Genomic DNA, 27779 nt, shown 5'->3' on the forward strand with positions numbered 1-27779 from the left:
ATCTTTTACAGTGTGTCAAATCAGAAAATCAAAGACTGGTGCATTTGTTTTAAATCAGCCTAAATGATTAAGGGAAATGAGAAAACCCCAATTTTGTTGCTCTAGAGGGAAAAAAAGTGCAGTATTGTTTCCAGTCTTCTTTTTTCTAAGGAAGGTTGCCAGGACTTCCATGGCATCCTATTCATATCTACGAGTGCATTTAAGGATCGTCATTACAAGTTTGGCATGTAGTAATTTTACCTTCAGAATTGATGATGTACTCTGGGTTGTTTCGGTAGGAACACGGGCAATACACTCTCCTGATTGTATCATTTTTATTTCTGAAGGTGTTTTCAAGTCAGCAGAAATGGAACCACTGAATGGAACAGATGGCCAGCCAGAAGAACAAAGCAAGACAGAACCACCTCTGAAAAGTGTTGAAGTGTCTCCATACCATCGCTGGGTGACCTGGTGGAATGGGATGACAACAAGTGGAAATCTGTATCTCTTTATCCTCTCCCTGTTCTTGGTAAGGATTCTATCTTAATTGGGATGGACGTTGCTTTCTGACAAAAGAAAAGGAAAACATTGCTTTTGTTTTTTTTAGATTCATACATTTTAGGGGCAGATTTCCCACGTCATAAATGCTGATATAGCTGAAATTAAATCAAAAGCTGTGCCGTGTTACATCAGGTAACTCAGTCTTTTTATTCAAGTTAATTTTGCAGCTGCAAAAAGCCTCTGCTTTAAAAATAGGCATGGTTATAAATAGAAGATTATTAATTGAAATCTTGGATTTGCTATTTAACATTTAAAAAGTGCAGTAACCTCACTGTTCATGATCTGTTTAAACCACAGGTTTTCTTCTTTATGTTTTGGTGTGGTGGATGTGAGACAATCCCAGCAGTTCAGGATATTTTGGCTGTCTTGTCCAAACTTGTTCATCCATCACAACTGTTGGATTCCAATTCTAACAAGGTGTGTTCGGTGATTTCAGTATACTTCAATGTGGTGTATCAATGATCTTTTTGGTAGTGCTAATATCTTCTTAGATGAAATATTAATAATTCATGTAATGCATAAAGTAGTGTTCGTTATACATTATGAATAGCTTCTCTAGCTAAATGATGAATAAAGGAGCAGTTTTGAACTTGACATTAGCACTGTACAGACCTCATTGAACAAATGGAAACTGCATAATATTTCCTGTTAAATGCACCACGGTGTTTATAAAAGACAGACAAGGATATTCGCTTTGAATGAACATTTGTGTCATTTCTTTCCCGTTTCTCAAAAGGATGTTTGGAAACAGAAGCTCTTAAGCTACATTCAACATCACATGACTGAATTTCTATTTGCAAATTATACTTCCCTTTCGTTTGTCCCATAGGTGCTTTTTCAAGAGGCAATTCAAGAAGTGAAACATCTTCAAAGAGAGAGAGAAAAAAAGAGAAAAAACAGAAAGTCCAGTTGCCTCTTGAAAAAGCACCTTTGGGGCAACCATGACCTGGATTACTGAGAATCTCCATAGACTTTTCCCCTTTTTTTTATACCCCGCCTTCCTCAGTCTATCCTGTGTGCTTTCCGGATCCATTTCAAAAGATCTTCCTGGGCAGATCTGGGGTTCTCAAGGGGACACTAGAGTGAAAGAGGAACTTCATTCAGTCATGATTGAATGTAACTTCTTATAATTTCCTGAAGTTAAAAAAACCCAATGAACATCACGATTCCGATATATAAGTTATAAATGCCATTGTTTTACTCTTGGTGTAAAACTGCTTTATTCATACCTGAGTTATATCAGCTCAGGAAAACTATCTGAAAGCAATATCACAGTGATAATATAAAGTACAGGGTGGGGCATAACCTTTTCCTAGGGGGTCACAGCAAGATCGACAGCAGTTTACAACTTCCGCGACACCTCATTTTAAAGCCCATAAAAAACTGAATTGAATGAGCTATTAAATGTTAAATTTGCTTTAAGAATGGCTGGAAAATTCGATTCAGAAGAACAAAGGATCATTGACAGAATAAAATGCATTGCCTTTCGAGAGGCTCGCGATGCTGGAGCGACGTTTATCAATCCACCTCGTTTGAATGCTGTTCGAAGGGCTAATGGTGGTCATACTGACTATTAAATCGTGTCAATAAACTCAGTTTTTGATGGGCTTTCGAATGGTGTATGAATTATTTGTGTTGTTATTACAAGTGTTGCTGTGACCCCCTAGGAAAAGGTTATGCCCCGCCCTGTATAATTGGATTGCATTTTCTGTGATGGGTTGTAAAGATTTAATAGCTTGGAGTGCTCTGAGTTATTGCTACATCCTTATTCATCTGAGTCCCTTTTCTTTATTCATTGCTCTTGGCTATACCTCTGACTCATTTCTTCTCTTTTATTGGCCTTATGCCACCATACAGATTGGCAGTCCTATCATAATCACTTCCTTTCTCCAAGCTCTAATTGTACATCTTTTGCCACTATAGTTGCTGTTGCAGGGCCCTTTTTTTTTTGTAGACAGTAATGTGTTGTAAAAAGAACATTAGCAATGGGCTTATAACAGAAGAACAGAATTGGAAGCAACCTTGGAAGTCTTCTAGTACAACCCTCTGCTCAAGCAGGAAAGCCCCTATCATTTCAAACAAATAATTGTTCCAATTTCTTCTTTGAAACCTCCAGTGTTGGAGAACCCACAACTTATGGAGGGAGGTCGTTCTTAATAATTGTTCTGTCAGAAAATTTCTCCTTAATTCTAGGTTGATTCTCTCCTTGATTAATTTCCATCCATTATTTCTTATCCTGCTTTCAGGACCTAAACTGGAACAATTACAATTTGTCTTCTACCCCTTTCTCCCTAGAGGTATGGAGCTTTAGCTGCTAACAGGAATGTAAATAGAGCTTTCTTGTCCCTAAAGGCAAATCTTTCAAACAGGGGTCACTTAGGTAGGGTGAGTGAGAGAGCTCAGGTGCTGAGCTCCTCCTAGGCTGTGGCAAATGATGGATGGATGGGAGAAAAATAAGACACACAGATGTTTGTTTCCTACTGCTGCTCCTCCTTTTGCAGCAGTAGGACTGAACCAAACAGAAGACTTATGTGGCCAGGAATGAGAACTGGAGAAGCCACCAAAACTTCTCCAAGCTCTGTCTCTACCACATAGTCTAGTTCTTCCTTCCTCTCCATTTCTGGGTGATCTTAGTAGTAGCAATGATTATAGAAGTGATTCTGTAGAGAATAAAGAGGATGGTCTTGACAAGAAAGGGAAGATCAAGGGAACAAGCAGATTTTGTTACTATCGCCCATCTTTATTAAAATAATTTTAAATCTATGTGGCGTCTGTTTCTTGGTCTGGTTTACCTTTTCAAGTAGAACTCAAGAACGTGAAACAAATTCTTCACTCACTAAATAGAAGTTTATTCTCAAGTTGCTTTCAGAAGTCAAGGAGAAATGGTAACAAAGACAAATGGTTTGTCCTGAACAGAGATTCTCTCTTGGGAATTAATTGTCAACAATTAATTCACAAGAGTTATCAGTGCTATCTTTGTTTTATGCTCAAGTATGGATCTGGATTCCAAAGGATTTAGATAATCTTTTTCCAGCATACTCCAGAATTATTCAGTGACCAAGAGTAGGTTATAGCTTGAGTAATAATTATGAAAGGTGTCTGGGTTTGGAGAAGACCTCCAAGGAGTGGTGAACTACAGCCCCTTTTAAAGTTGCTAATGGTACCTTCACGAGAAGTTAAGCCATAGTCATTGTCTCATATCAGGGCCTTTTCTCTACTGAGTGAATCTTTCATTATCTATTTCAGAAGTCAAGAAAGATGTGCTTAATTATCACAGATGTGAAACTAGCAAGTTTTTGATATTTATGCTTCCCTTGGTTTCTTCCCATTTTTTGATCATATTTCAGAAACTTATAATTTCACATTGTTTTTCTGAATCAGTTCATAACATCATACACGATTTAAATAGCCCCCAGTTACCGAGGGGAGGTTAGTTGTAGTTGGATAAATTGCAAAAAAGTTTTTATTTTAATGAGAGAGGGAAAATAATTTATTTTCAAGTTTGAATTGTTAATATTTGGTCAAAAAAATAAAATGCTTTACATAATTTTACAGCCACCTTCAGAACAATTTCATACATTACATTTTCTTGCATGCCTCTCTGGGTCTTTCACTACCCTAAAATAACTGTAGGTTTATATTTCTCCTTAGAATCTGATCAGAGATGAAGGTATCACGGTGTCTTGCCTCATGCTGTCTCTCTTCTCCCTTGGCTTGCTACTCGTAGCAACATTGGTAAGCTGACATCTTGGAAGCATTTAATTTCAGTTGAAGAGTTTGCTGAATAAATTAATAATTTCTGAGTTTCCTTAGAATGTTCTACTGGTGAAAAATAAGCTTAAGTAAGCCCTAGCAATGTACGTATATATTTCCATAAACATTATTCTTTGATAGATTCTGGGAATTAGACAATTGTAAGGTGCCCTCTGTTATTTTTGCCAAAAAAAAAAGGTTTTTTAAAAAAATCATTTACTAGGGTAATTAGTCCTCTCAATAAAAAGACTGATGTGGGTAGTAAGATTAGCTTTGCTGTACAGTTCATTTGCTCTTTGCAAAGCTCTTATTCACCAGATTTATTGTTTGACCAAATAATAAGCTACTACTGAACAGCAGGATAATCATGCATATTAAAATGCAAAGGACGAGCTTCTAAATTGACAGTGAACTATAAAAGGTTCAAACCACTTCTACATGTGATATTCCCTATTGTAGAGCGAACACAGTCAGAATAAGAACAGTGGGATTAATCCAACTGAATTTTTTATTGAGTTCTACACTTTGTTCCTATTTAATTTTTAATTAAGAACATCAGAAAGTAACAAAAAGTACAGGGAAAGGTTCTTACAGTGTAAGTTTAGATGTGCACCAATATTAACAAAATATCTTGAAGTCTTTACATTCAGTAGTTCATATGATCAGCCAAGTTATGAAAATACTTGACTATGAAATGTTATTAAGTGTTAAATAGAAACCGGGATCAACCTAATTTATACAATTAAAGTGTTCCTTAGTTCTACTTGATGGAGAAGAACCTATATTTGACATACCTTGAATATTTAGAACTTATCTTTTATAGTTTAAAATTCCTTCCTACACTACTATTTTGTATTTTCAATATTTATGAAGGAACTCCGTTATATTTCAAGAAACAAAACTTCCATTACTCTGATTTTCTTGAGAGTTCCACAATGTGCAAGGCAGTATGTTTTCTTAAATTGGCCAGAGTCTATTGCAATGTAGTCACATCTTCTATGGAAGCCAGTGTTTCGGAAATGACTATACAATTCCTAAGTCTGATCCCTCCTTTCTTACAGTCTCCTCTGTCCATGCTCTTCCCTGCCAGGTTCACCATGACTAACTACCTAAAATGAATTCAAGGAAGCTTCTGATTGAAACTAGATTGACAACATTGTCAAAATATGTTCCATCAAGTGCTTAAGTTTTTGGTTAAGTATGTATGACCAAAATTACACCTGAGTTCCCGGAATGCTAAATGTTAAGCCAACTACAGAATTTATTTTTATTTATTTGTTAAAATTATTTCCTGCTCATCTTGTAATGGGCTACTTTGGACAGCTTACAATAGTAAAACAGAAAAAAAATGAAACATAACAATAGCAAAGCAATGAAACAATAAAAACAAACTGGGAAAGTACAATAATATGAATTAAATGATAGGAGGAACAAGAAGCATAGTGGGGAGGTGGGGTCAACTGATTAGTCTAATTAGTCTAGATTACTTTATATTGCTGTCTAAAGTTCCAGGGTAAGGTTTAAAATACTGCACGCAAACAGATGCCTAAAAAGGTGAAAAAACTTGATAATGAAATTGGAACCAAACCAATGGCTAAGAAATAGAGCGCTGATTCCGCCCCCCATTAAACTTAGAGTACAGTAGTACATATCTTTGTAATGCAGTGATTTTATAAATAAAGAAAAAGAAGTAGAGCATAGGACATATTTTCCTCTGCCCAGCAAGCAGCTGAACTGTGAGGAAAAGTCAGCAGGGAACCATGGATTCTCTGAAAAAGAGGTCAAGAGGGATCATGCATACCTCTAAAATAGGGCATTTCTCCTCCTCAAAGTCCGTTTATCCTTATTCTTTTTCCTTATTAAACACAGCCCTGTTCCTAATGCCAGGTTTTGGGTGGAAACAGAATAATTGTTGATGAAATTTGAAGTTATTTGAATGCTACATTTCTTGCAAAAAAAAAAATGCACGGATTTCTTGACCCCCTTTGTTCCTTTTTGGTTCTAATGGTCTTTGCAGATTTTTGAAACAATACAAAAACCAGTTTATAAGAGATTTTTTAAAAATGGAATAAGTCAACACGAAGCTCTCATTCAAGAAGCCTTCATCTCTGTCATGGGGGGTGGGGTTGTTTTCATAATCCAAGAACGGTTCCTGGTAATAACCTAATTCACATGTGGTGGTTGTGCATGTCATAATAGTGGATCACTGTGTAAAATACACGTAAGCATCCCTGCACATTTTCCAGGGTCTCCACTGTATTCAGTGGCAATTCTACTGAGAAAATTATTAGGCATAAAGCTTTCCATCCTGAGTGCAAAACTATAATAGACAATTCTCTTGTGACATACCGAGGCTCTGCATAGCATTTTCCTTTTCATTTCCTGTTCTCTTCAGCAGAATCCATCGGTTTCCTCTCTAGAGAGCATTAAATGCAGTAGAGTTTATTTTCTCATAGGTTTGGCATCTTGTGAAAGCTCCTCCAGATCCCTCATTTCCCCTCCAAGAGGACAGGCGACAGTCTGTAAGCCGTCAACCATCGTTCACTTATTCTGAATGGACAGAAGATAAAAACGATGATGACTTCCTTGATTTAGATCCTCTACCAGAGTCACCAGTTTTTGACTGTGTGATGGATATAAAAGCAGAAACAGATCCAGCAACTCTTACAGTTAAATCTGTAGGGCTGCAGGAAAGGTAAGGCAGCATGTGAAGAAATGCAATCAGCTGATCACAGGGCAGGGGAAGCTTAGCCATTATGAACAATCAACTTAAATTTGGACCAAATAAACCTATTTTCTTTCAAAAATAAGCAATTCCCTCCTCAGCTCAATAATTAATTCCCAATTAATATTTATGGATGTACTCTATGAAAGTGTTAGGTATTTCTCAAATGGTATTAATATTGTTAAAGTGTTGAATTTTTGGTTATTGAACAAAAATAAATCTTGCCTTGGAAGAAAATGAGCCATTTGTTATTCATAGAGTTCATTTGCCACTGATGCTTTTCCCATAGTTTTTGATTTGTTTTGATAATCAGTGGCAATAAAAGATAGCTTTGAAATCAAGAATATGTCATTTGAGAGGATTATTTAGCCTTATCCTCACACCAACTTTCTCAGATATTATAGTCATTCCTCTACTACTCCAAACCTCACAATTATCTTTGTGGGAATGCCATGGAAAAGGCAGTGCATATCGCATTCATGCCTCTTTTCTCTTGCTGAGATGAATGATCTGAGAAAAGTCTTAGACAGGGTGGGTTATCATCTTCTAGGTCTCCATATCTTTGATCTTCAAGGCAAATCAACTTAAAAAAAACCATTAAAAAGGTAATTCTACGATACTTGTGGATCTAAAGCCTTTGACAAATTTTGACAATTATTATATTGTCTGTTATTCTTCTAATAAATAAATATGCTTTCCCTGACCTGTCTTCCTGGGGCATGAATCTCCATGAATCTTATTTAATAAAGAAGCCATGGTGGCACAGTGGTTAGAATGCAGGACTGTAGGCTACTTCTGCTGACTTCTGGCTGCCAGCAGTTTGGCAGATTGAATCTCACCAGGCTCAAGGTTGACTCAGCCTTCCATCCTTCCGAGGTTGGTAAAATGAGGACTCAGTTGGTTGGGGGCTATATGTTGGCTCTGTAAACTGCTTAAAGAGAGCTGTAAAGCACTGTGAAGTGGTATATAAGTTTAATTGCTTATATAAGAAGTATTTGTTTTAACTAGAATGTTTTTCTCTCTAAGTAGCATCCAACTCCATATTTCAACATTCTACACTCAGAAGGATAATATAATACAGGTAGTCCTTGCATAGTATCACTTGTTCAATGACTGTTGAAAGTTATGACAGCACTGAACAAGGAAACATTTGACCAGGCCTTGAAGTTGCAGCCATAATAGTGTCCCTATAGTCACATAATCACAATTTGGGTACTTGGCAACCAGTGCACAATTATGACCCAAAGTAGCATGATCACCATTTTCTACCTTCAGTGCTGGTTTCCAACAAGCAAAATCAGGGAGAAAACTGTCAGAAAGTCACATTCACGACTTGTGGTTAGAACTGCATTTGAGTCACTTAACAACTGCAACCAGAACTGGTGGTTGTAAGGTAGTCAAGTCACACAATTTCTCACTTTAGGACCATATTGCTCTGTGATGGAGTTGCCGTTCCCAACTAGGGTCATTAACTGAGGACTACCTATAATTTTTGGTTATCACTAGGACTATTTGACTGAAGGTCCCAGCTAACCTTGTCATAGTTTTTTGACTGGAAGTACAGTATGTGAAGGTAGATGTAATATAATACATCCAGAATGCTAAACAATGTATGAAAATATATCTTGGATTTTTCATGTTATCTGGATCTGGATAGGGGACATGAGTGATTCACGCTGATCTGTTTCATAGCCATTAACAGTTACCTCTGTATATCCAGGCGAGGTTCAAATGTTTCGCTCACGTTGGACATGTGTACTCCTGGCTGTACTGAACAAGGGTTTGGCTATATCATGTCTCCCAAGGACGATTCAGCTCAAGAATACCTTCAGACAGCATCAAACATTCTCACAGAAGAGGAGCTGCACCAGAAAGCTTTAGATTCTTTTGTTCTTCAGACAGAATTTTTTGTAAGTATTTTGATGTCCCCATTCCCTAATAAGAGTTGATAGTAGCATTAGCCAAACTGGAGCACATCAGTTCTCACAAGGAACTGAAGAAAAGTATAATATTCAGTGATAAATAAGACATTTAAAAAAATTAAATTCATTAAGCTCTAGGCCAGGGGTGTCAAACTTGATTTCATTGAGAACCACATCAGGGTTGTGTTTTACCTTGGGGGGGCATGGCCAGGGAGCGTGGCCAGCTCAATGTCACTCATGTCAGGGGCACCTGTGGTGGCCCCAGTGCTCTGCCAGTGAATGGGCTCCTGAGCTCTGTTTTCGGCTGTGACAGCCTCCTGCAAATCTGCCAGCAAAAATGGAGTTTGGGAGGGCTGCCTGTGGCCCTCGCGAGTTCCATTTTCACTGGCAGAGGCACCGCAAGCCAGTCCTTCACTGTTTCCAGGATGGTCCCACAGGCCAGATCTAAGCACCCAGTGGGCCAGATCTGGCATGCAGGCCTTGAGTTCAACCCCCCTGCTCTAGGCGATATCTAATTAGAAGAAAGGAAAATGTGTTTTTGGTGCCCTGGATCTGGATCTGGAAATATTTCAAGGATGGCTCAACCCCCTCATTTCATGCATGGATTTCTGGAAACAACCTTCCCTTTAGGACATCATTCAGCAGTCACATTTAACATATTATTCAAACCAATCTCTGCATTTGGAAAGTTTCAAATATATCCCACCTATGGCTGAATAGGGAGGAAATATGGATAGATTTAGGAGACATGACCTTAGTAAAGCAGAACAGCTTTGAAAGGAAGCAAAAGCAACAATTATTTCTATATTTCATAAATATACAACAAAAATAAACGTATACAGTACATCAGCATACAGCATTAGCATCTATCAGAATCAGATTTTTATTCATTTACTGGAGAGTAGGGGCATATAGTAAGAATGGAAATCTGAAAGAATGGAAATGTGACTTGAAGTATAGAAAAAATGGCTGAATGCAGGGAACATTTCCTGTTAATGTAATTTCCTATCCTTAATCTCACAGTATTGACTAACTTAACTTAGATATGATCCATTGCACACACCCAAAACCTACATATTCTTGCACCTGTTTTTATGAAGCGTTGCAGGTTTCTTCCTAGTAGCATTGCTGCAACAGTGCTTTCCAGCCTTATTTATATTATCACCAGATGGGACTTCTGCATCATCAGAACACACAGAGTCATTTATAAATATCACACAGTAATTAAAATAAATTGATTAGTTTTACTATTCTTTGTACAGCGGTGCTTTTAATGACTTGCATTCCCCTTGGTCTTATCTTGAGTAATGAAGTGCATAAAATTAACATAGATTTATTTGATATGTTAGAAGTATAATAAGAATTTTTTTATTGTTTTTCAGAGGAGTAACTATATTTTGAGCTGTTATAAGGTTATCCAACGATCAACTAAGTTATTAAAAAGTGCCAGTAGGACAAATATTAGTACAACTAATATTAGATTCAGGCTCGTAAAAAAGTTCAGCCATAGAAATTCGCTCTGTCCCAGTGCAATGTGCTTCCCAGGAATAATTTAATAAAGAAAAGGTAGAGCTGAAATATAAACTGGCTTTTATTCCTGGAAAAAAATAGAATATAAATCTAAAAATAACAAAAAATTACAATATTACAGTTTAATCCCATTCATATTAAACTAAAATAAAAGGGCTTTCAATATACTGCACAGTTCCTTTACTAGTCAAATTCTTCAATTCATTGGTTTTGAATCTGGATTGAATGAGTTTTCACAAGTATTACAGTGTTCTTTTTTTTAAAATCCACTTAGATCATTTTTAAGTGAAAAGTTATTAGTATTGTAATATGTCTAATATTTCTATGATGCATCTTTCAACAGGCAATTCCAATGAACTTTATTGATCCAAAGGAATATGACATTCCAGGTTTAGTCCGAAAGAATCGTTACAAAACAATTCTCCCTAGTAAGTACATAGAAATACATTTTTAGTACAGAAGCATTTTGAACTATGTGTTAATTGGTATGTTTGTGAACTTACAAACACTTTTAAACTTGATGGGATTTGCCATAGTGGTGAGTTGTGGGTTAAGATAGGTATTTCCAATTGTCAGGAAAGATCACTGACTTACAGAAGCATTTTGGAGTTGTTCACCAATTTCCCACAAAGGATATGGATTAAGATCAGCAGTGCAGTACAGGTAGTCCTTGACTTACGAGAACAATTGAGCCCAACATTTATGTTGTTAAGTGAGAAATTTGTTAAATGAGTTTTGCTCCACTTTATGACTTTTCTTGCCACATTTGTTAAGTGAATCACTGCAGCTGTTAAGTTAATAACACAGTTGTTAAGTGAATCTGGCTTCCCCGTTGACTTCGCTTGTCAGAAGGTCACAAAAGGGGATCACATGACCCTAGGACACTGAAACCGTCATAAATATGAATCAATTGTCATTTACATCTTTGAACGATAACTAAACGAACTGTTGTAAGCTGAGGACTACTTGTACAAGTAGTCCTCAATTTATGACAATAATTGAGCCCAAAATTTCTGTTTCTAAGCGCGACAATTATTAAGTGAATTTTGCCCCATTTTGTGACCTTTCTTGCCACAGTTATTAAATGAATCACTGCAGTTGTTAAATTAGTTACACTGTCGTTAACTGAAGCTGGCTTCCCCATTAACTTTGCTGGTCAGAAGGTCGCAAAAGGTGATCACATGACCTTGGAGCACTGCAACCGTCATAAATATAAGTCAATTGCCAAGCGTCTGGATTTTGATCATGTGACCATGGTTGTAAGTGAAAAACATTCATCAGTCACTTTTTTCAGTGCCATGGTAACTTTGAATGGTCACAAAATGAACTGTCAGACTACCTGTACCTGTGACATTCCTAGGCAGTAACTATGAATCTCACAAATTGAATGTTGAGTGATTTCAGTATCTCTCAGAGCTTGAGAGATAAATTGGTCAAAATCTTTAGTATATCATACCATTTTGACCAATTGTTAGAATTTCTGTTTGGAGGTATCCAAGGTTATTGGGTTGGACTGCATTATGTTTATTATGGAAAATGTTACATTGGATGTTTGTATTTACTATTTATCTGTTCTCAATAATTATTCTGATTATTTTGATGAGATGGACTAAAAAATTATATCAACTGTTCAAAATGCTTCCTGAGATGTGTTTTTCTTCTATTTGAAATATTTCTGTAACATTCGGTCTGTCTTAGCACTTTACAATTGCAATTCCATTCTTTAAAAAAGCTTTAAACAGTTTTCAATTAGAAAAGTTGCCCACAAAATGGAATACGTTGTTCTGAAAATAAAATAAAATATTTAAAAATTTCAAAAATAGATGTTCATTCCAGCTAGAACTGAAAGATAAATAGGCACTTAACTTAATGATCAGTTAGTTGTTTGCAACACTATAGTTAATTGCACTTAGCGAAAGAAATGATAATAGTCTTTAATTCAGCTAATGCATACTGTATTTCTTTTGCGGATTTACAGATTTGTTGTGGGTAATTTCTTTTAAGCCTTTTGTCTCAAAAATTCCACCCTAACCATATGAAAATGGTTGATTTCAGAATTTTCAGGGGGCTCAAACGCAGCACAACATTAAATCCTATAAAATTATAGCAAATCTCTGCCTTTGCAGTGGCATTTAGACCTGGCTACATGCAACGTTAATAATGATTAGTTCTGCAATAGGAAAGAACACTTAATTGTGAAAGATACTGCAGCACCCTGCTCCTTCAGCACTGCTATGTTCTGTTCACTGCCACAAAACGTGGTAAAAGTATTGACTAATATGGCTTGCGAGGGGAATTAGAAAGGGATGTTAAAACTCTTAATGGGTACCAGTAATAGCATCTAAGTACAGCCCTAGGGTTGTATCCCACCGAATATTAGCTGTGGGTGAGCAAAAGCAATGAATGCTTTCTCCAGGCCATCTGGATTGTCTCTGTGGGAAGCAGAATTCTGAATTAGATTCTGAATTAGGCAGATCTTTAGCTGAAACCATCAGGGTCGCTCTTGTGTTTCTTCAAATCAAACCTTTGCCCAGTTCTCAGAATTCCAGATTGAAGGTCTGCTGTGTAATATTTTTGTACAATTCATTTTTGTGGGAGAGAGAGAGAGGAAACCTTTTTTGCTCCTTCCAATCTATAACTCATCATTGCTCCTTTCCATTTTCCAGATCCTCACAGCAGGGTGTGCCTTACCTCAGATGATGAAGATGATCCTCTCAGCTCTTACATTAATGCTAATTACATCAGGGTAAGACTGGCAGCTCCGGAGAATCTTTTCTATATAAGTGTTTTTGTTAGGCCTCTATTGTTTTTCAGTAGTTCCAGAATTCCACAATCATTTCAGTCCTTCCAGCATGCTGACAAGAGACACAGATTCAAATCTCAACGTTGTAAAATATACATGCGGTGATTTAAAGAATGACTTGCTAGCAATCTCTGATAGTGAATGACAGTCATGCTTACCACCATAACCTTTAGAATCCAACAAGGCCCCAAAACGGGGTGCCAGTTGTAGCCCTACTCAAATGAATTTTGGCTTAACTATACCTTTTACATAGCATAAATTGCTCCTATTGCCACAGGAACCATTCATTTTTGTATAAATCAAAGTTCTGCTGCTGGTGCTTATTTGTTTCACTTGATGTGAAGTGTGAGTGTGAGAATATTTGCTTCTAATTTACTAAACAGCTTCTGAATGAAAACTGAAGGACTGAGGTATACGTACGTTTTAGCACTCATGAACCTTGTTGGGTTTTTTTGTTGTTGTTTTTTTGCTAGGGCTATAGAGGAGAAGAAAAGGTGTACATTGCTACTCAGGGACCCATAGTTAATACTGTCAGTGATTTCTGGAGAATGGTATGGCAGGAGCATTCTCCAATCATTGTCATGATTACCAATATAGAAGAGATGAATGAGGTAATGCTGAATCTTTTCTATTTTTTTTTAAATTCTGTTTTGTGCCTTCGGTATATTCCTGAATAAAAAATTATTCCATTCATAAAACTAGTCTGCTTTGTAACATGGTAATCAAGGTAAAGTTAGAATATAGTATAAGCGTTTGATGAATAAAAGCTTTTATCATTTACTTGGGCACCCCAAAGGTCCCTTTTCAAAAGGCAACTGGACTTCCTTTGTTTTTGCTTGAAGACATTTCGCTTCTCATCCAAGAAGCTTTGTCAGTTCTGAACTGAAGAAGCTTCTTAGATGAGAAGCGAAATGTCTTCAAGCAAAAACCAAGAAAGTCCAATTGCCTTTTGAAAAAGTATCTTTGGGACAACCACTATCTGGATGATTGAGTATTTCCATAGACGTATATTTCAGCCACTCCCAAAGTACATTTCCTATTTTTCTTTTGGGGCTAGAGCCTCTCTTTTGAAATATTCCTGTTGCACATTGATTTTAATTTTGTCATTAGGAAAATGTGATTCTCGCCCTGTTAGTGCTTCAGCTGCAAGGATGAATACATATTGATCAGAATGTGATTGCAGTAGAGCAGGGCTATCAAACTCAATTTCATTGCAGGCCTCATCAGGGTTGTGTTTGACCTTGGAGGGGGGGCAGGGTATGTGCAGCTGGGGTAGGCTTGGCCAGCTCAACATCACTCATCTGGGCTCCATTTTCAGCCACAATGGCCTCCTGTAGTCCTCTACCAGCAAAAATGGAGCTTGAGGGAAGGGGCTGCACTCAAGGGGGGCACCGTTTTGGCTGGCAGATGACTGAGGCTGAAAATTGAGCCGGGACGAGACACACCAGCAGTCCAAGGGTCTTAAGTTTGACACCCCTGTACTAGAGGTATGCAGCAGCACCTAGTTTTTCTAGAAAAAAACTGACAAGTACACGAGCAATGATGGGCTAATATTAAGACCCTACCAATAATGTTAAGACCCTACCAATAGGATAGCCTGCCAGCAAATTTTGTGGCCATTTTTTCCACCTGTTCAAAGCTTGTTTTGTTCTGCATTAGCAACTTAGCATGCATTTTGGATTGTCTCCTTGCTGCCCTTTCCAATTGAGCCATGGCACAGGAGGGTAGCTTTAAGAAAACTAAAGTTGAGTTGGCAAAATGTTTGACCAATCATGTAGAAAAGTAGCATAAGTCAGCTCTTACCAATCATGTTGTCATTTTATTCATCGTAATTTACAGCTGCAATATTATAGAGTTGCTACAAAGGAAATGGAAATCTTACACATCTGGAGATCTCTGTACACACTTGTGCTTTATCAGAGAGACGTGGCTTAATGAAGTCATTCAGTACTGTTCAAGACTCTGGGACGCTTCACAATTTTTCCATTAAAAAAAGAATTGTGTTGTGACTCAAATATAAATATAGACTGCAGGAGGAATATTTGTGTTCACGCAATATACGTTAATTCTAATAATGCAAAGATTAGGGTTTCAGTACTGTAGCACTCTTATAAAATGTAATGTGAACTGACAGACAGCCCACAGAAATGCGTGGGTGTTCTTCATTTCAGCTGCTTCAAGACTGAGCTATAGATAGCTACTAGCACTTCTGATAGTGTGTGTGCTCTCTCCCCACCACCTTACACACACACATACATACCCAATGGAATGTTGAAAGAAAAACTGAAAGAACAGAATGAGACATAATTTGCTATGGAAGGAAAAGCAAAGGAAATATAGATTGTGTTTTAAAATGGGCCAGACTTACCTGGGGACTATGCAGGAAAAAATCCCCTAATTCACTCCTATGGGAGATGCAATTGAGAAATAGTTTGGATGGTTTATGAATATTGCAATCCAAGCCTGCTTTCCCCTAGTCACAAGGCCCAGGACATCCAAAAGCAGCCCATCCTGTGCATCTCAGTGCACACATACACACAAAAACTGAAGCAACAGAAACACACACACACACACACAGAGCATAAATGTATCTGATTAGACCTCACAGATACACTTGTATACATACACATGTAGGAAATGTGTGTTGCACACTCCCAGATTAGCCCATAGAACAGAAACTATATATCACACAAATACAGAGAGATGAAAATATTTCTTCATTACAAAGTATACAGAGTAACATACAAAGTATAGCTACTATTAGTTAAGGGGTAGAAAAAATCTGGATGCTTTCCCATGTTTGACAGTGGACAAACATGAATGGGTAGACTCCAGCAGATGGGAGGACAAAACTGAACATTCAGCAGAAGAAATAGTTGGCATTATACAACAATAACATTTCTCATCTACCTATCAAATTTCACACCAGCTGCAGTTTTCAGGTCATCTTCACAGCCAACCCATATAGAGGACATTATAGATCTCAAATTGAGTGGTAATAAGAGCATTATTGACAACAGATAGTCCTGGATTTACAACCATTCATTTAGTGATCATTCAAAGTTTAACAGCACTGAAAAAGTGACTTACAAACATTTTTCACATTTACAATCATTGCAGCATCTCCACTCCCTCTCTTTCACCTATTTCAATCCTATACTTTCTATTTTCTTCTCTCTTTGTCTGAGTCTTCTGGGAGTATAGTTTATATCAGAAATGTCAAACTCAAGGCCTGGGGGCTGGATTCAGCCTGCAGGGTGCTTAGATGTGACCCACAGGGCCATCCTAGAAAAGGCAAAGGACTGGCATGCATTGCCTCTGCCAGTGAAAACGGAGCTTGCAAGGGATGCGTGCAGCCCTCCCAAGCTCCATTTTCATTGGGAGAGTGTTGCAATACGACATCACAGCTGAAAAGCGAGCTTGCGAGGGCTGCAGGCAGCCCTCCTGACCTCCATTTATGCTGGCAGAGGGTTGCAAGAAGCCGTCACAACTGAAAATGGAGCTTGGGAGCCCATTTTCGCTGGCAGAGCCTTGGGCCGCCACAGGTGCCCCCAATATGAGTGATGTCAAGATGGCCACGCCTAACCCCGAGGTCAAACAATGCTGATGCGGTCCTCAATGAAATTGAGTTTGACACCACTGCTTTATATGCTTGTGGAAAGTTCTGAATTGTCTATAAAGTTATTTCTTGTATCCTTGTATAATACATATGACAGTATAACATAAATTTGTTTTAATGTTTTTTTAAAAACAAGTTCCTGTAAATATTCTAGCCTTGTTATCTGTATCTCATTCTTCCAAAAATTAAATAGCTTTCGGCATGATGGTGCTTTTTTATTATAGTCTCAAATGGGTCTAAATTTAATTTTGTTGTTTTTGAACCCTGAATCCTACATTTTAATTTAATCTTGTCATCATCAAAGTTAAAATTTGAATTGAAACATGGCTGCATTGCAACTCCCTACTGGTTCCTTTTGTTACTGTAATAATGGCATGAGAAAATTGAATGTGATAGGGTTTTTTCATTTCTGCAGTTCTTAAACCAAGAAAAATATAGAAAAATATATGGTTTAATGGGGAGTCGGGGGGAGAGAGCCAAACATTCTGACCCAGGTAAAATACCATTTTGCATCAGTTAATATTTTTACTTATCCCATAAGTGATTTCTGAAAACATTCTGCCATAATTCAAATTATGCTTTTCGTAAACTTATTAGAGCATATTTACTTTTTGCAGACACCTGCCTTTATAGCTGTGATTTTATTTTTACCTAGAAATGTACAGAATACTGGCCAGAAGAACAAATTGCCTATGAAGGAATTGAAATTACAGTTAACAGAGTCATACAAGCAGATGATTATCGGTTAAGGCTTATTACCCTAAAGGTAAGATATAAAGTAAGGGATTACTCATAGACAATTCAATTTTTTTTAAGAAATATTCTTTTCAGGATCATGCTGGTGCTGTTTTTTCTAAATTTCATTTGGGTACGCAGCACATTGTTCTAATTGTGCAGCTTGGGATCCAAAAATTATAGCCTAACATATTTGCAGAGCTCCAGATTGAAGGAAGCTTTAGTAATGTTGATAGAAAGAATATGTCTAATATGAAGGCCATCAAGCTTTTCGTAGAACAATGAGAATTATGAGCCATTCCACTGGCAATTTATTACCACCTGTTTTCTTAATAGGCATTTCTGATCTGCTTTTGTTAAAAAGTCTTCCTAAATGTACTGACTTTACAACAACTTTAGTATTTGTACCATATCTAGATTCCTATATTTGAGTAGGTTAGATGTTGTAAATCAGGTCTGTAAGATCTTTCATGTGACTGGTGTGACTATTGTTGAACCTATATGGTGACCACAATATGGAAGTATCTGCACTCTGCAGTAATCTCACCAATTGCCAGAAAACCTTCAATGGAAACTTTATTTCTGCAAACACATTCATACAGATTTCAGTGCTGGTTCTTGCATCCTCAAAAGATCAATCCTTCTAAAGATAGAAATAAATATTTATAATTCATGCCTTTCTCTAACACTGTTTCTATAAAGTAAGTTGAGTAGAGAAACAAAATAATAATCATGAATTACAGAATTATCTATTATTTTAGCAGCCTTTTTTGCCCAGAGAAGTTGAATATTTTAATACCCATTCTAAAAACCAGCTAAATATATATTTCTACTATGTATATTTTTCAGCAAAGTTCCCCCCCCCAACCCCCCCATGGAATATAATTTTCAGGACTCTTCAAACAAATGCCAGTAGTTTGTATATATCAACAAAGAGTGTTAAAAGTCTGAGTCATCAAAATTGTTACCTTTGGCAATTCAGGGCTGCGTTTTGTGATTTCTCTAATGAGAGATGTTTTTCATATTTGCAAAGAAATTCATGTGTTGAATTTCTAATTCACTTGCTCCCAATTTTCTTGCTCACTGTCTTATAGAATGGCGAAGAAACAAGAAATCTGAAGCACTACTGGTATACATCTTGGCCAGACCAAAAGACCCCTGATCAAGCACCAGCGCTGCTCCAACTGGTTCAAGAAGTGGAAGAAGCCATGCAACATGCAGAAGAAAAGAATGCTCCAATCATTGTTCACTGCAGGTAAACTATTAAACATTGTTAGAAAGAAAAAAGAGGGGGGAAAATGATACTTAGGTAATTTTCCTATATACCTGACAGTCATTTGAAACATCCTTGGCTTTTAATGTTATATACAATACTGAGTTTATCTTTCACTTTTTCTTTGACATTTTAGACACACCTTTTCTATGTGTCCACTCTTAACATTCTAGCAAGGAAATATCCCTTACATCTAAACTGGTAGAATCCAGAGGAACAAAATTTCCACATTGGGTTTCACTGTAACTGACTCTCTTGTGCCTGTTAACACAGTGCAGATGAAATGTAAACTGTGCAACCATTTCATTTCTTTGAAATGGTATAGGGTCCTGCTTGAGCAAGTGGTTGGACTAGGAAAACCTCCAAGGTCCCTTCCAGCTCTGGTGCTCTATCGTGTTTTAATAATAGGCTTATTGTGTATTTTTACTGACCAGTCCTGGATCTGATTCACAATGTGTTGCCATTCCCCATCATTTTTCTCTTTTCCCTTGTAGCATTGCCCTCGAAAGGGCCGCTAGAGTCCGGGGTTCTCCTGGCCCTTTTGATATGGCCACCTGTCCACACTGGTCCCTCACTCAGGCACCTCTACTGGCCTGGGTCATGTAGGGTTGTGGTGGTCAGTCTCCTCTCAGCAAATATGTTACATGGTGCGGTGAGGGTCAGTCTTTTCCCAGCCTGTGGGTCACATGATAAGATGGTATTCACGTGGCTAGTCTTCCTTTCGCTCGCTCTCTCTCCTCTCCCTCTCTTGAATTGCCTGCTGAGCTCCCCTTCCACTGCCTCTGCTCCTTCATGGATTCTCTACTTGCCCCACAGAAGCTTCTATCCTATCCCTCCTTTTCACCTCAGGCTTCCCCCACAGAAACCTCCCCTCTTTTTTCCCTCAGGCTTGCCCCACGGTAGCCTGTCCTATCTGTCCCCCCTTCTCTCCCTCAGGCTTTCCTCACAAGCTCCTCTCCTATCCCCCCTTTCTCCCTCAGGCTTGCCCCAGGGAAGCCTCCTCTATTGTACCACCTTCTCTCCCTCAAGCTTGCCCCATAGAAGCCTCTCCTATCTTCTCTCTTTTGCCAGGCCTCTTTCTCTATTTCCCCATTAAGCCTCTTTTCCTATCCTCTCAGGCCTCCTTTTCCCCAACCTCTCCCCCTCTCTCTCTCTCAAAAAAAGGCCTCCTTCCTCCTCTCACACTCCCTCGGCCCCCTCTTCTTCCCACCAAAACCACCTCCTCCTATTCCCTTCTCCCCACCCTGCTACACCCCTATTATCCATTGTAATGTGCTGCAGATACTATAGAGATCAGTTTAAAAATATGTCTCAATCATCAATTATAAATGCAAATCAAATATTAAAGCATGAGCTCCGTCATACCACAACCACTTTAGGAGGATAGCCGTGCCCAACTAAAAAGTAATTATTTCCTTTGAGACAATGTCACCCAGGGCTAATTAGTTTTCAGAACTTCCTGGAATACACAGAGCACAGCAATCAGTCAATCAGTGAGAAATTATCTCCCATGTCAGCAAGCAAAGTTCAAAAGCAACACCCCTAAAGATGTGTTACTTTCTAACAGGACCCTGCCTCTTTGGAGGAGCTTTCTATGATGTTCCACAGCATATTGCTACTACTGAGTGTACCAAGGAAGCCTCTGATTATAAATGCAATAAGCAGATTTCATAGAAATCTTTGCAGGACTTGTAACCAACTACTGGTTAATTCCACCCTCAGGAAAATATTCAATTGAGCTGTATAATTTGAGACATAACCATTGCAAATATCTTTCTGATTTATTTTTCATATCATTTGACTTTGGTGAGCAGAAAGAAGCATTTAACATTTTAAAGCTAAATTCATTTTAGTAAGATTACAAAATGAAATATTGTATAATGAATATTTATGTTGTTATGCAAAATTGTTGTAAGTACCCCTTGTATAAGCACATTATGGATAATGGGATAAAGGTATCATGAATCTCTACAGCATTTTTCATAAACACAAACCATGTGAGAACATAATGTGCTATCATAATCTAAAGTAATAAAGTACCATTTGTTCTGAATGTTCTAAAAGTATATTTTTTATGTTATAATGCAGTCATGTAGCTGTGCTATTGTGCTCTTTAAATTCAGTATTTCTCATTTTAACAGTTTGCTTTAAATTTACATTAACATAATTCTTTACATTCTACGTCAAGGCATATTATTTGCAACTTGCTTCCAATGTGTATGTATTCCTTTTCATCATTTTTCCCCCCCTTGGAGACTACATTTATAGCATTCATTTCCATTCTTCTATATATCCCCATATATTATAGTAGTCCCATACAAATCATTAACATGCTGCATCAAGCATTTCCTTGCTTTAATTTCTCCCAAAATTATTTCATCACTTCTAATTTTAATTCCATTCCCTGCTTATGTCTCTTTGTTTAGCTGTCTTCACTCACTTCTAAAACAATTTTAATGTCTTATCAAAATGTTCTGCCTCTTTTAATCTTAATTCTTCCTTGCTTTCTTCACATACTTTTCTCACAATTATCTTTTCTTTCTGTACACATTATATATTTCCCTTATACTCGGTTTTTGCAAGAGTTACCTATAACCTATTCCTCTTCATCATTCCACCAAATATCAATTTTCATGCTTCCCATTCATGCAATCCCATATATGTCTTGGCACTTTGCAATATAATTCTCACTGTATTCCAATCAAATTCCACAGTCTCTTTCCTTACACTCACTTTCCACAGTGAGGGATCCTTGGTGAACTCTAAGCTTGCTTGTTTTCTTGCTGATGTTTTATTACCCAAACTAGGTAACATTATCAGTGCTAGTGGACTGATAGACTAGCTCTGATGACGTGTTACCTAGTTTGGGTAATGAAACATCAGCAAGAAAACAAGCAAGCTCAAAGAGCTGCCAAGGTGGCGCAGTGGATAGTGTGCAGTACTGCAGGCCACTTCAGCTGACTGCTATCTGCAGTTCAGCGGTTCAAATCTCACCGGCTCAAGGTTGACTCAGCCTTCCATCCTTCTGAGGCGGGTGAAATGAGGACCCAGACTGTGGGGCAATATGCTGACTCTGTAAACCCATTAGAGAGGGCTGAAAGCCCTATGAAGCGGTATATAAGTCTAACTGCTAACTGCTAAAGAGCACTAAGACCCCTCATTTCAACCCTGAGCTATAATTATTCTCCTTTATTGGTACTTTCCACACCGAAGCCACAGGTTTCCATAAGCCATGATCATTATCAATTGGGAACATGATCAGTCAAGGCTTTCACATTTAATAATATTGAAAAGTATAGTTTACATTACTTTCACTTCATTGATGCCTTGAATTTCTTCACTGGGAGTCAGTGTGACTTGCAAAGCAGTGATGCTATATAGACAAACCATGATTTGTTCCAAACCACATGCAGTCTTACATTCTGGACTAATAGCAGCTTTTTAAAGCAATTCATGAGCATCCTATGGAGAACAATTTACAACTGAGAGCTACATAAGATGTGAATAAAGCAGAACATCCTGCTTCAAGAATGGGTGCACAAAATGAATATGGAGGTCCTCTTGGCCATAGCTGCCACCTGTTCTTTGACCATCAGCCCCAAAGACCTCTACTCCATTGTGTATCATCTGTGTCTAGGGGTGTGCTATCCATCTAAGTCAAAAATAGTCTCCACAACTCTGAGGCCCTAAAACCCACAGCTACTTGATCTTGCTAGAATTGAGTTAAGACCTGTTCTTTCTGATCCAGACTGTTACAGCCTCCAGGCATTGGGAAAGAATCTGAACAGTATCATTTGGACAACTCAGGGCAAAGAAGTACGGTTGAGTATCATCAACATATTAATGGCATTTAACCTCCTGTTGATGAATAATCTCACCAGATGTTAGATAGGAGTGGGGAGAAAGTCATGGTCTCAGAATGTAAGAATTCAGGGCTGGATCTCCCTCCTCCTAACCTTGGTTTCCTGCTCCTGACCCTGCTCCCCCCCCCAAACGAGCCCAAAAGAATGCTATAATCTAGGTGGAACCTTAATTAAAAAAACAGCAGATGAAATATTAATGAGATTAATAGGAAGGATTAATATGAAATTAAATACAACACAAAATCTTTTAATGAAGCAATATGTATTTCTTAAGTAATTTCCAATAGAGAATAGTATGAAGGATATGCATATACATTTTACCAAGGGGGGGGAAACCCAATCAAATATAACATCTGTAGATCTGAGTGGAATGACTACATCAGTTGCATTTCTTCTTCCTGAGGGCTTAGCTGTTGGCCCAAATAATTTAAGTGACAATGATGGAAAGTCATCTAAGAAGCTTTCAGCAGAGCTAAAGACTTGCAAAACAGAGATGCTCTTGGACCATGAAGTAATTGTTACTTGCTGTTTATTTAAAATGACATGTTGACATATAAAAGCTGACAGAAACCAGATGCCTCACATAACATCTCTCTGGAACTTTATCCTGTAACATTTTATCCAATAAAACTGCTAACCTTTTTCTGAAATAATACAGGGCCAATGGTAAAAGATATTCTGCTGGTTTTTGTTGCATAAGCCAGATAAAGAAAACGTAAGCTCATTAAAGAGTCTTTTCATATGTTCAGTCCACATTCGGTCTGTGGGTTGAGTAGCACTTCTATCTACTCCCCACATATTCTAGAATAACAGCCCCCCATCACACACCTACCAGTAATTTGCAGTCAGAGGATAATATGTGAGAAACCAGAAGGTCACCACATTTATACACATGGACAAGAAATCACTTTGGGGAAGCAAAGAGTTTCAGTCTACTAAAGACTTCCTATACGCAACCATATTGTCTGAAATAAATAATAATACTTTCCTAAAATTTGAGAATACATGGTAGAGCTAAAGAGTTACATTCAGTACCAATAAAAGAGAATATTCGCAGCTCAGAGTTCAAATGAGTCCCTGGTTTTACATGATGAAAACTCTTTAATTTCACAACATCTGGACAGACTTAACCATAGTTGCAATTGGGAAAATGTGACCATCCTGGACCAAGACCAAAATGCTAGGGAATTTCTAGTAGCCTGGATCTCACATAGACATAACTGTATCTCTATACTATACTATGCAAAAGAAGCAATCAACAAGCCCAAAAGGGAACAAAAAGGTCAAAAAACGCCTCCCCACCAGCAAATAGCACCCAGTTGAGCACAGATTAACTCCTTCAGACCAACAATCAAGAAGTAAACAATACTCTATACCCCAATCAAGGAGACTTCCAAACAAGTTAATAGTAAACAGCCCAACCAAAGAATCTCTAAGACCACCCTCACCAACACTGAGAGAGCAAGCCACTAAAATATAAAACGAGAACAAACCCCATTCCTTACTAGCACCAATGACATTTCATTACCTAATTTTAGGTAATGAAACATCTGCAAGAAAAAAACCAAGATCAGAGAGCACCAAGGACCCTGAGTTATGTTCAATTTTCTGCTTTGACTCTTGACTTCTGAATGGTGTTATAATATCCCCCTGACCTTAAACTCATGAACTCAGTCCCAGATGGAAAAGATGGAAAACTCAGTCCCAGATGTGAAGAAGGTGTTCTAAACAATGTTTTATTTTTTGGAAGATCTTTGTTGTCACTTTTTGTTTCTTTCTCTGGCCAGTGCAGGGATTGGGAGAACAGGCTGTTTTATTGCTACCAGCATTTGCTGCAAACAGTGGAAAAATGAGAGCATGGTTGATATACTCAGAACAACTTGCCAGCTACGGTTAGACAGGTAAGATAATTTTTCTGTTCAAACCAAGTCTATTGTAGCCTTCCCCTAAGTGCTGCCTCCCAAATGTCTTGGTCACCTGATTTATTTTTTATTTTATTTATTTATTAACTTGATATGCCATTCATCTCACTATCAAGCAACTCTGGGGGCATTACAAACATCATAAAAACAAAGGAACAAAACATTAAATATTAAAATCGATCAGGAATAATGGGAATTATAATCCAGAGTATTTTGTAGACATCAGAGTGTGGAAGGTTGCATTCTTAATCCAGCACTCAATAGCATTTATTACTTTATAATATGTAAACAGGTATTTGCTTCAGAATAAAACTGTGAATGTACAAATATGGGAAAAGTCAGTGATTTAACCATAAAAATATTATAGTTTGAAAAAAGTGTTAAAATTCTTGATTTTTGATATTTTTTTTCTGTGTAGCACTGATTTTATTCCACTTAATTTTATTCACTTTTTCTGTTTTTATTGCCTAAGAACACAGTGGATGAGATGGACTTTTAACTAATCTTAGAATGAATCATTATGGATTTTTTTCCAGTTGTGAGTTCAATGAGATCAGTGCAACCAATTCTGTTGTTTTTAAGTACAATGACAATAAAGATTATACTTAATATTATTTCCAAAACAATTATGTGTCAAATTAAAGCTTAACCTTCTATGTATATTAACTCAGTAGTATTTTTTGAAAAATAAACCTTGTTTGCATTTGACAGATAATCCTGTATTTAAATATTTGTTCAGAAAAAGACTTAGCAGGAATGTATTTCTCCTTAGTAGCTTAATTTAAGTATAGAATCCAAAAACAAAACTCTCACCCTCCCACATCTTCGGAGATTGAAATGATTATTTTAGAATGGGCTTTAAAATTTTAAGTGATTTAAGAACTATAGTTCTGTTTTACTTGTGTTCATTCTTTTTGTTGATAACTCTTTTCAAATGTGGCACTAAGCTTGCATTTTCCAAAGGGTTCCATAACCTACCAACCGATTTCTACTGTTAAAATTCATTAGCCATCTAACTACAGCAAGCAAATGCATTGAAATCAGTTTCCTTTCTGAATACCTTTTTGTTCTGTCCCCCCTTCTTCGCTTGTTAACAGACTACAGGCAGACAAACTTAAAAGGAAAGAACTTTATCAGTTCTTGGCTCAGACTGGCTGCGAGCCCAAAAATAAACATAAATAAAGTTTCTGACGAGAAGGTAACAGAATACAAAACAAAACTCTTACAATAATTCACTTCTCCAAGTGTCTCCTTGAATCAGGGTTACAGAAAGCAAATCACTTCTCCAAGTGTCTCTCACAAACAAACCATGACCGATGAATGATGAACGAATGAATGAACGTTGACTCCTGCAACCAGGGCGTGGCACCATCCGTCCTTTTATCACCAGAAGACGCCACTAACGAGTCCCAGCTGCATTGTTAATCTTGCATCCCGAAAAGACTCACAGGAGACTTCTGCTGAGTCACAACACCTTTTTATGAAAAAGCATTAGAGCTAGCAATAAAGTTGCCTGCTTCCTAAGTCAGTCCTAAATGTGACCTTTTATATTTGGTCTTGCCAGATTCACTTAACAATTGTGTTACTAACTTAAAAACAGCAATGATTCATTTAACAACTGTAGCAAGAAAAGTCTTAAAATGGGACAAACTCAGTTAAGAAATGTCTCACGTAACAACACAAATTTTGGGCTCCTTTGTGGTTGTAAATCAAGGACTGTACTATACTGTATAACTTTTCTGGAAGTAAAACTAGTTTCCTCATCTTTTAAAAATTTAAATTCTTCCTTGGTTGTCTTTCCAGGGGAGGAATGATCCAGACTAGTGAACAATATCAGTTTGTCCACCATGTCATGAGCTTGTATGAAAAGCAATTCATTAGAGCATCAGCAGAAGAATGAAGATTCAGAATCATTTATTATGATGAAGACCAAGGGAACTCTGATCAGAATCCCATGTACGACCGAGCTGAGAAGATTTCAGAATTTCAGAGCAGAAGATATTTATTTATACATATAAATATAAATATATATATATAGTTTTACTTTCATATTGCTTTATTTTGCATTCGAGAATTAAGATACTGCTTTTTTTCAACATGTGACAGGGTGATATCTTCACTTTAAAAATAAAAATTCCTGTTTATACTGTAAATAAAATTAATAGCTTCATTTGTTCCAGAAATTTAAAACATCATCACTTTTGCTACTTAAAAAGACAAAAAAAACAACCCAAACCCTTGTTACTAGATCCAAATACAATGTGAATCTCTTTGATAGCTGTCTTGCTGAAGTCTGTAATGTATGTTTACTAAGCTTGAAAACTAACTTTTCTGCCTTTTTTCTGAATGATTGTTTTTACATTTTAAACTACCGGATACTGTGTATATCATAAAATCTTCTGGGCCTCTGCATTAAAGGATTCAAGTGAATTCATACTGAAAAAAACCCATGTTTTGTGCCTTGTGTACTTGTTGAAAACAATCAGTCCTACAAAGTATAGTGACTGTAGTGTCATTGTAAAATAAAAAAAACACAAAGTGAAGATACCCATCTTGGCTACAAACAAAAAAAAATAGAAGGCCAGTTTTTTCTTAGGTGAAAAGCAGAAAAAAAAGTGCAAGTATTTGAAAAGCAAGTAAACACTCATGTACTTAAAATTTTTAAATGACATATAGTATCAATTAGGTACTATGATGGTTGCTATTGGAATAAAGAAATAAGCAAACAATTACTGGAAAATATAGAATTTTTTTAATTTTTTTCTTTTGGTATAGCTTTTTTTTATGCTTTAAAAGGGGAAATTTTTTGGGCTTTTCTATTGCAGAGACTTAATGGATAAAATTTACGGTCCCTGGATCAGTTCTAAAAATAAGATTGCAATTATAGTTTTAGCATTGTCACTCTGGAGGAATTTGTTATATAGTTACTGTATGTATTATGATAATGCTTCTTCACATTCCTAACTCGCAGTTTAAATCCTACTTTAAATCAGATCGTGGTTCAATTGGAAGCAAGGATTTAGAGTTCTTCTTTGCGGTAGTACAAATGTAGAATATAGTAATTGAAAAAATGCTAGTAAGTAAATAAATACAA

At 37.1% G+C, this 27779-nt stretch overlaps 1 protein-coding gene across 1 annotated transcript; it reads left to right on the plus strand.

Moving 5' to 3' along the window:
* The first annotated feature begins 346 nt into the window (after positions 1–346).
* Positions 347–26817, plus strand: PTPN5 (protein tyrosine phosphatase non-receptor type 5). Its single transcript, XM_032225131.1, has 12 exons — positions 347–508; positions 838–957; positions 4192–4275; positions 6750–6988; positions 8739–8928; positions 10814–10898; positions 13137–13216; positions 13747–13884; positions 17548–17658; positions 18722–18882; positions 24551–24664; positions 26489–26817. Exons 1-12 carry the CDS (start codon positions 347–349, stop codon positions 26583–26585), a joined length of 1581 nt encoding a protein of 526 aa, XP_032081022.1. The 3' UTR covers positions 26586–26817.
* The last annotated feature ends 962 nt before the right edge of the window (positions 26818–27779 follow it).

Source organism: Thamnophis elegans, chromosome 1 (assembly GCF_009769535.1).
Source record: "Thamnophis elegans isolate rThaEle1 chromosome 1, rThaEle1.pri, whole genome shotgun sequence".
In the NCBI taxonomy this organism is placed as follows: domain Eukaryota; kingdom Metazoa; phylum Chordata; class Lepidosauria; order Squamata; family Colubridae; genus Thamnophis; species Thamnophis elegans.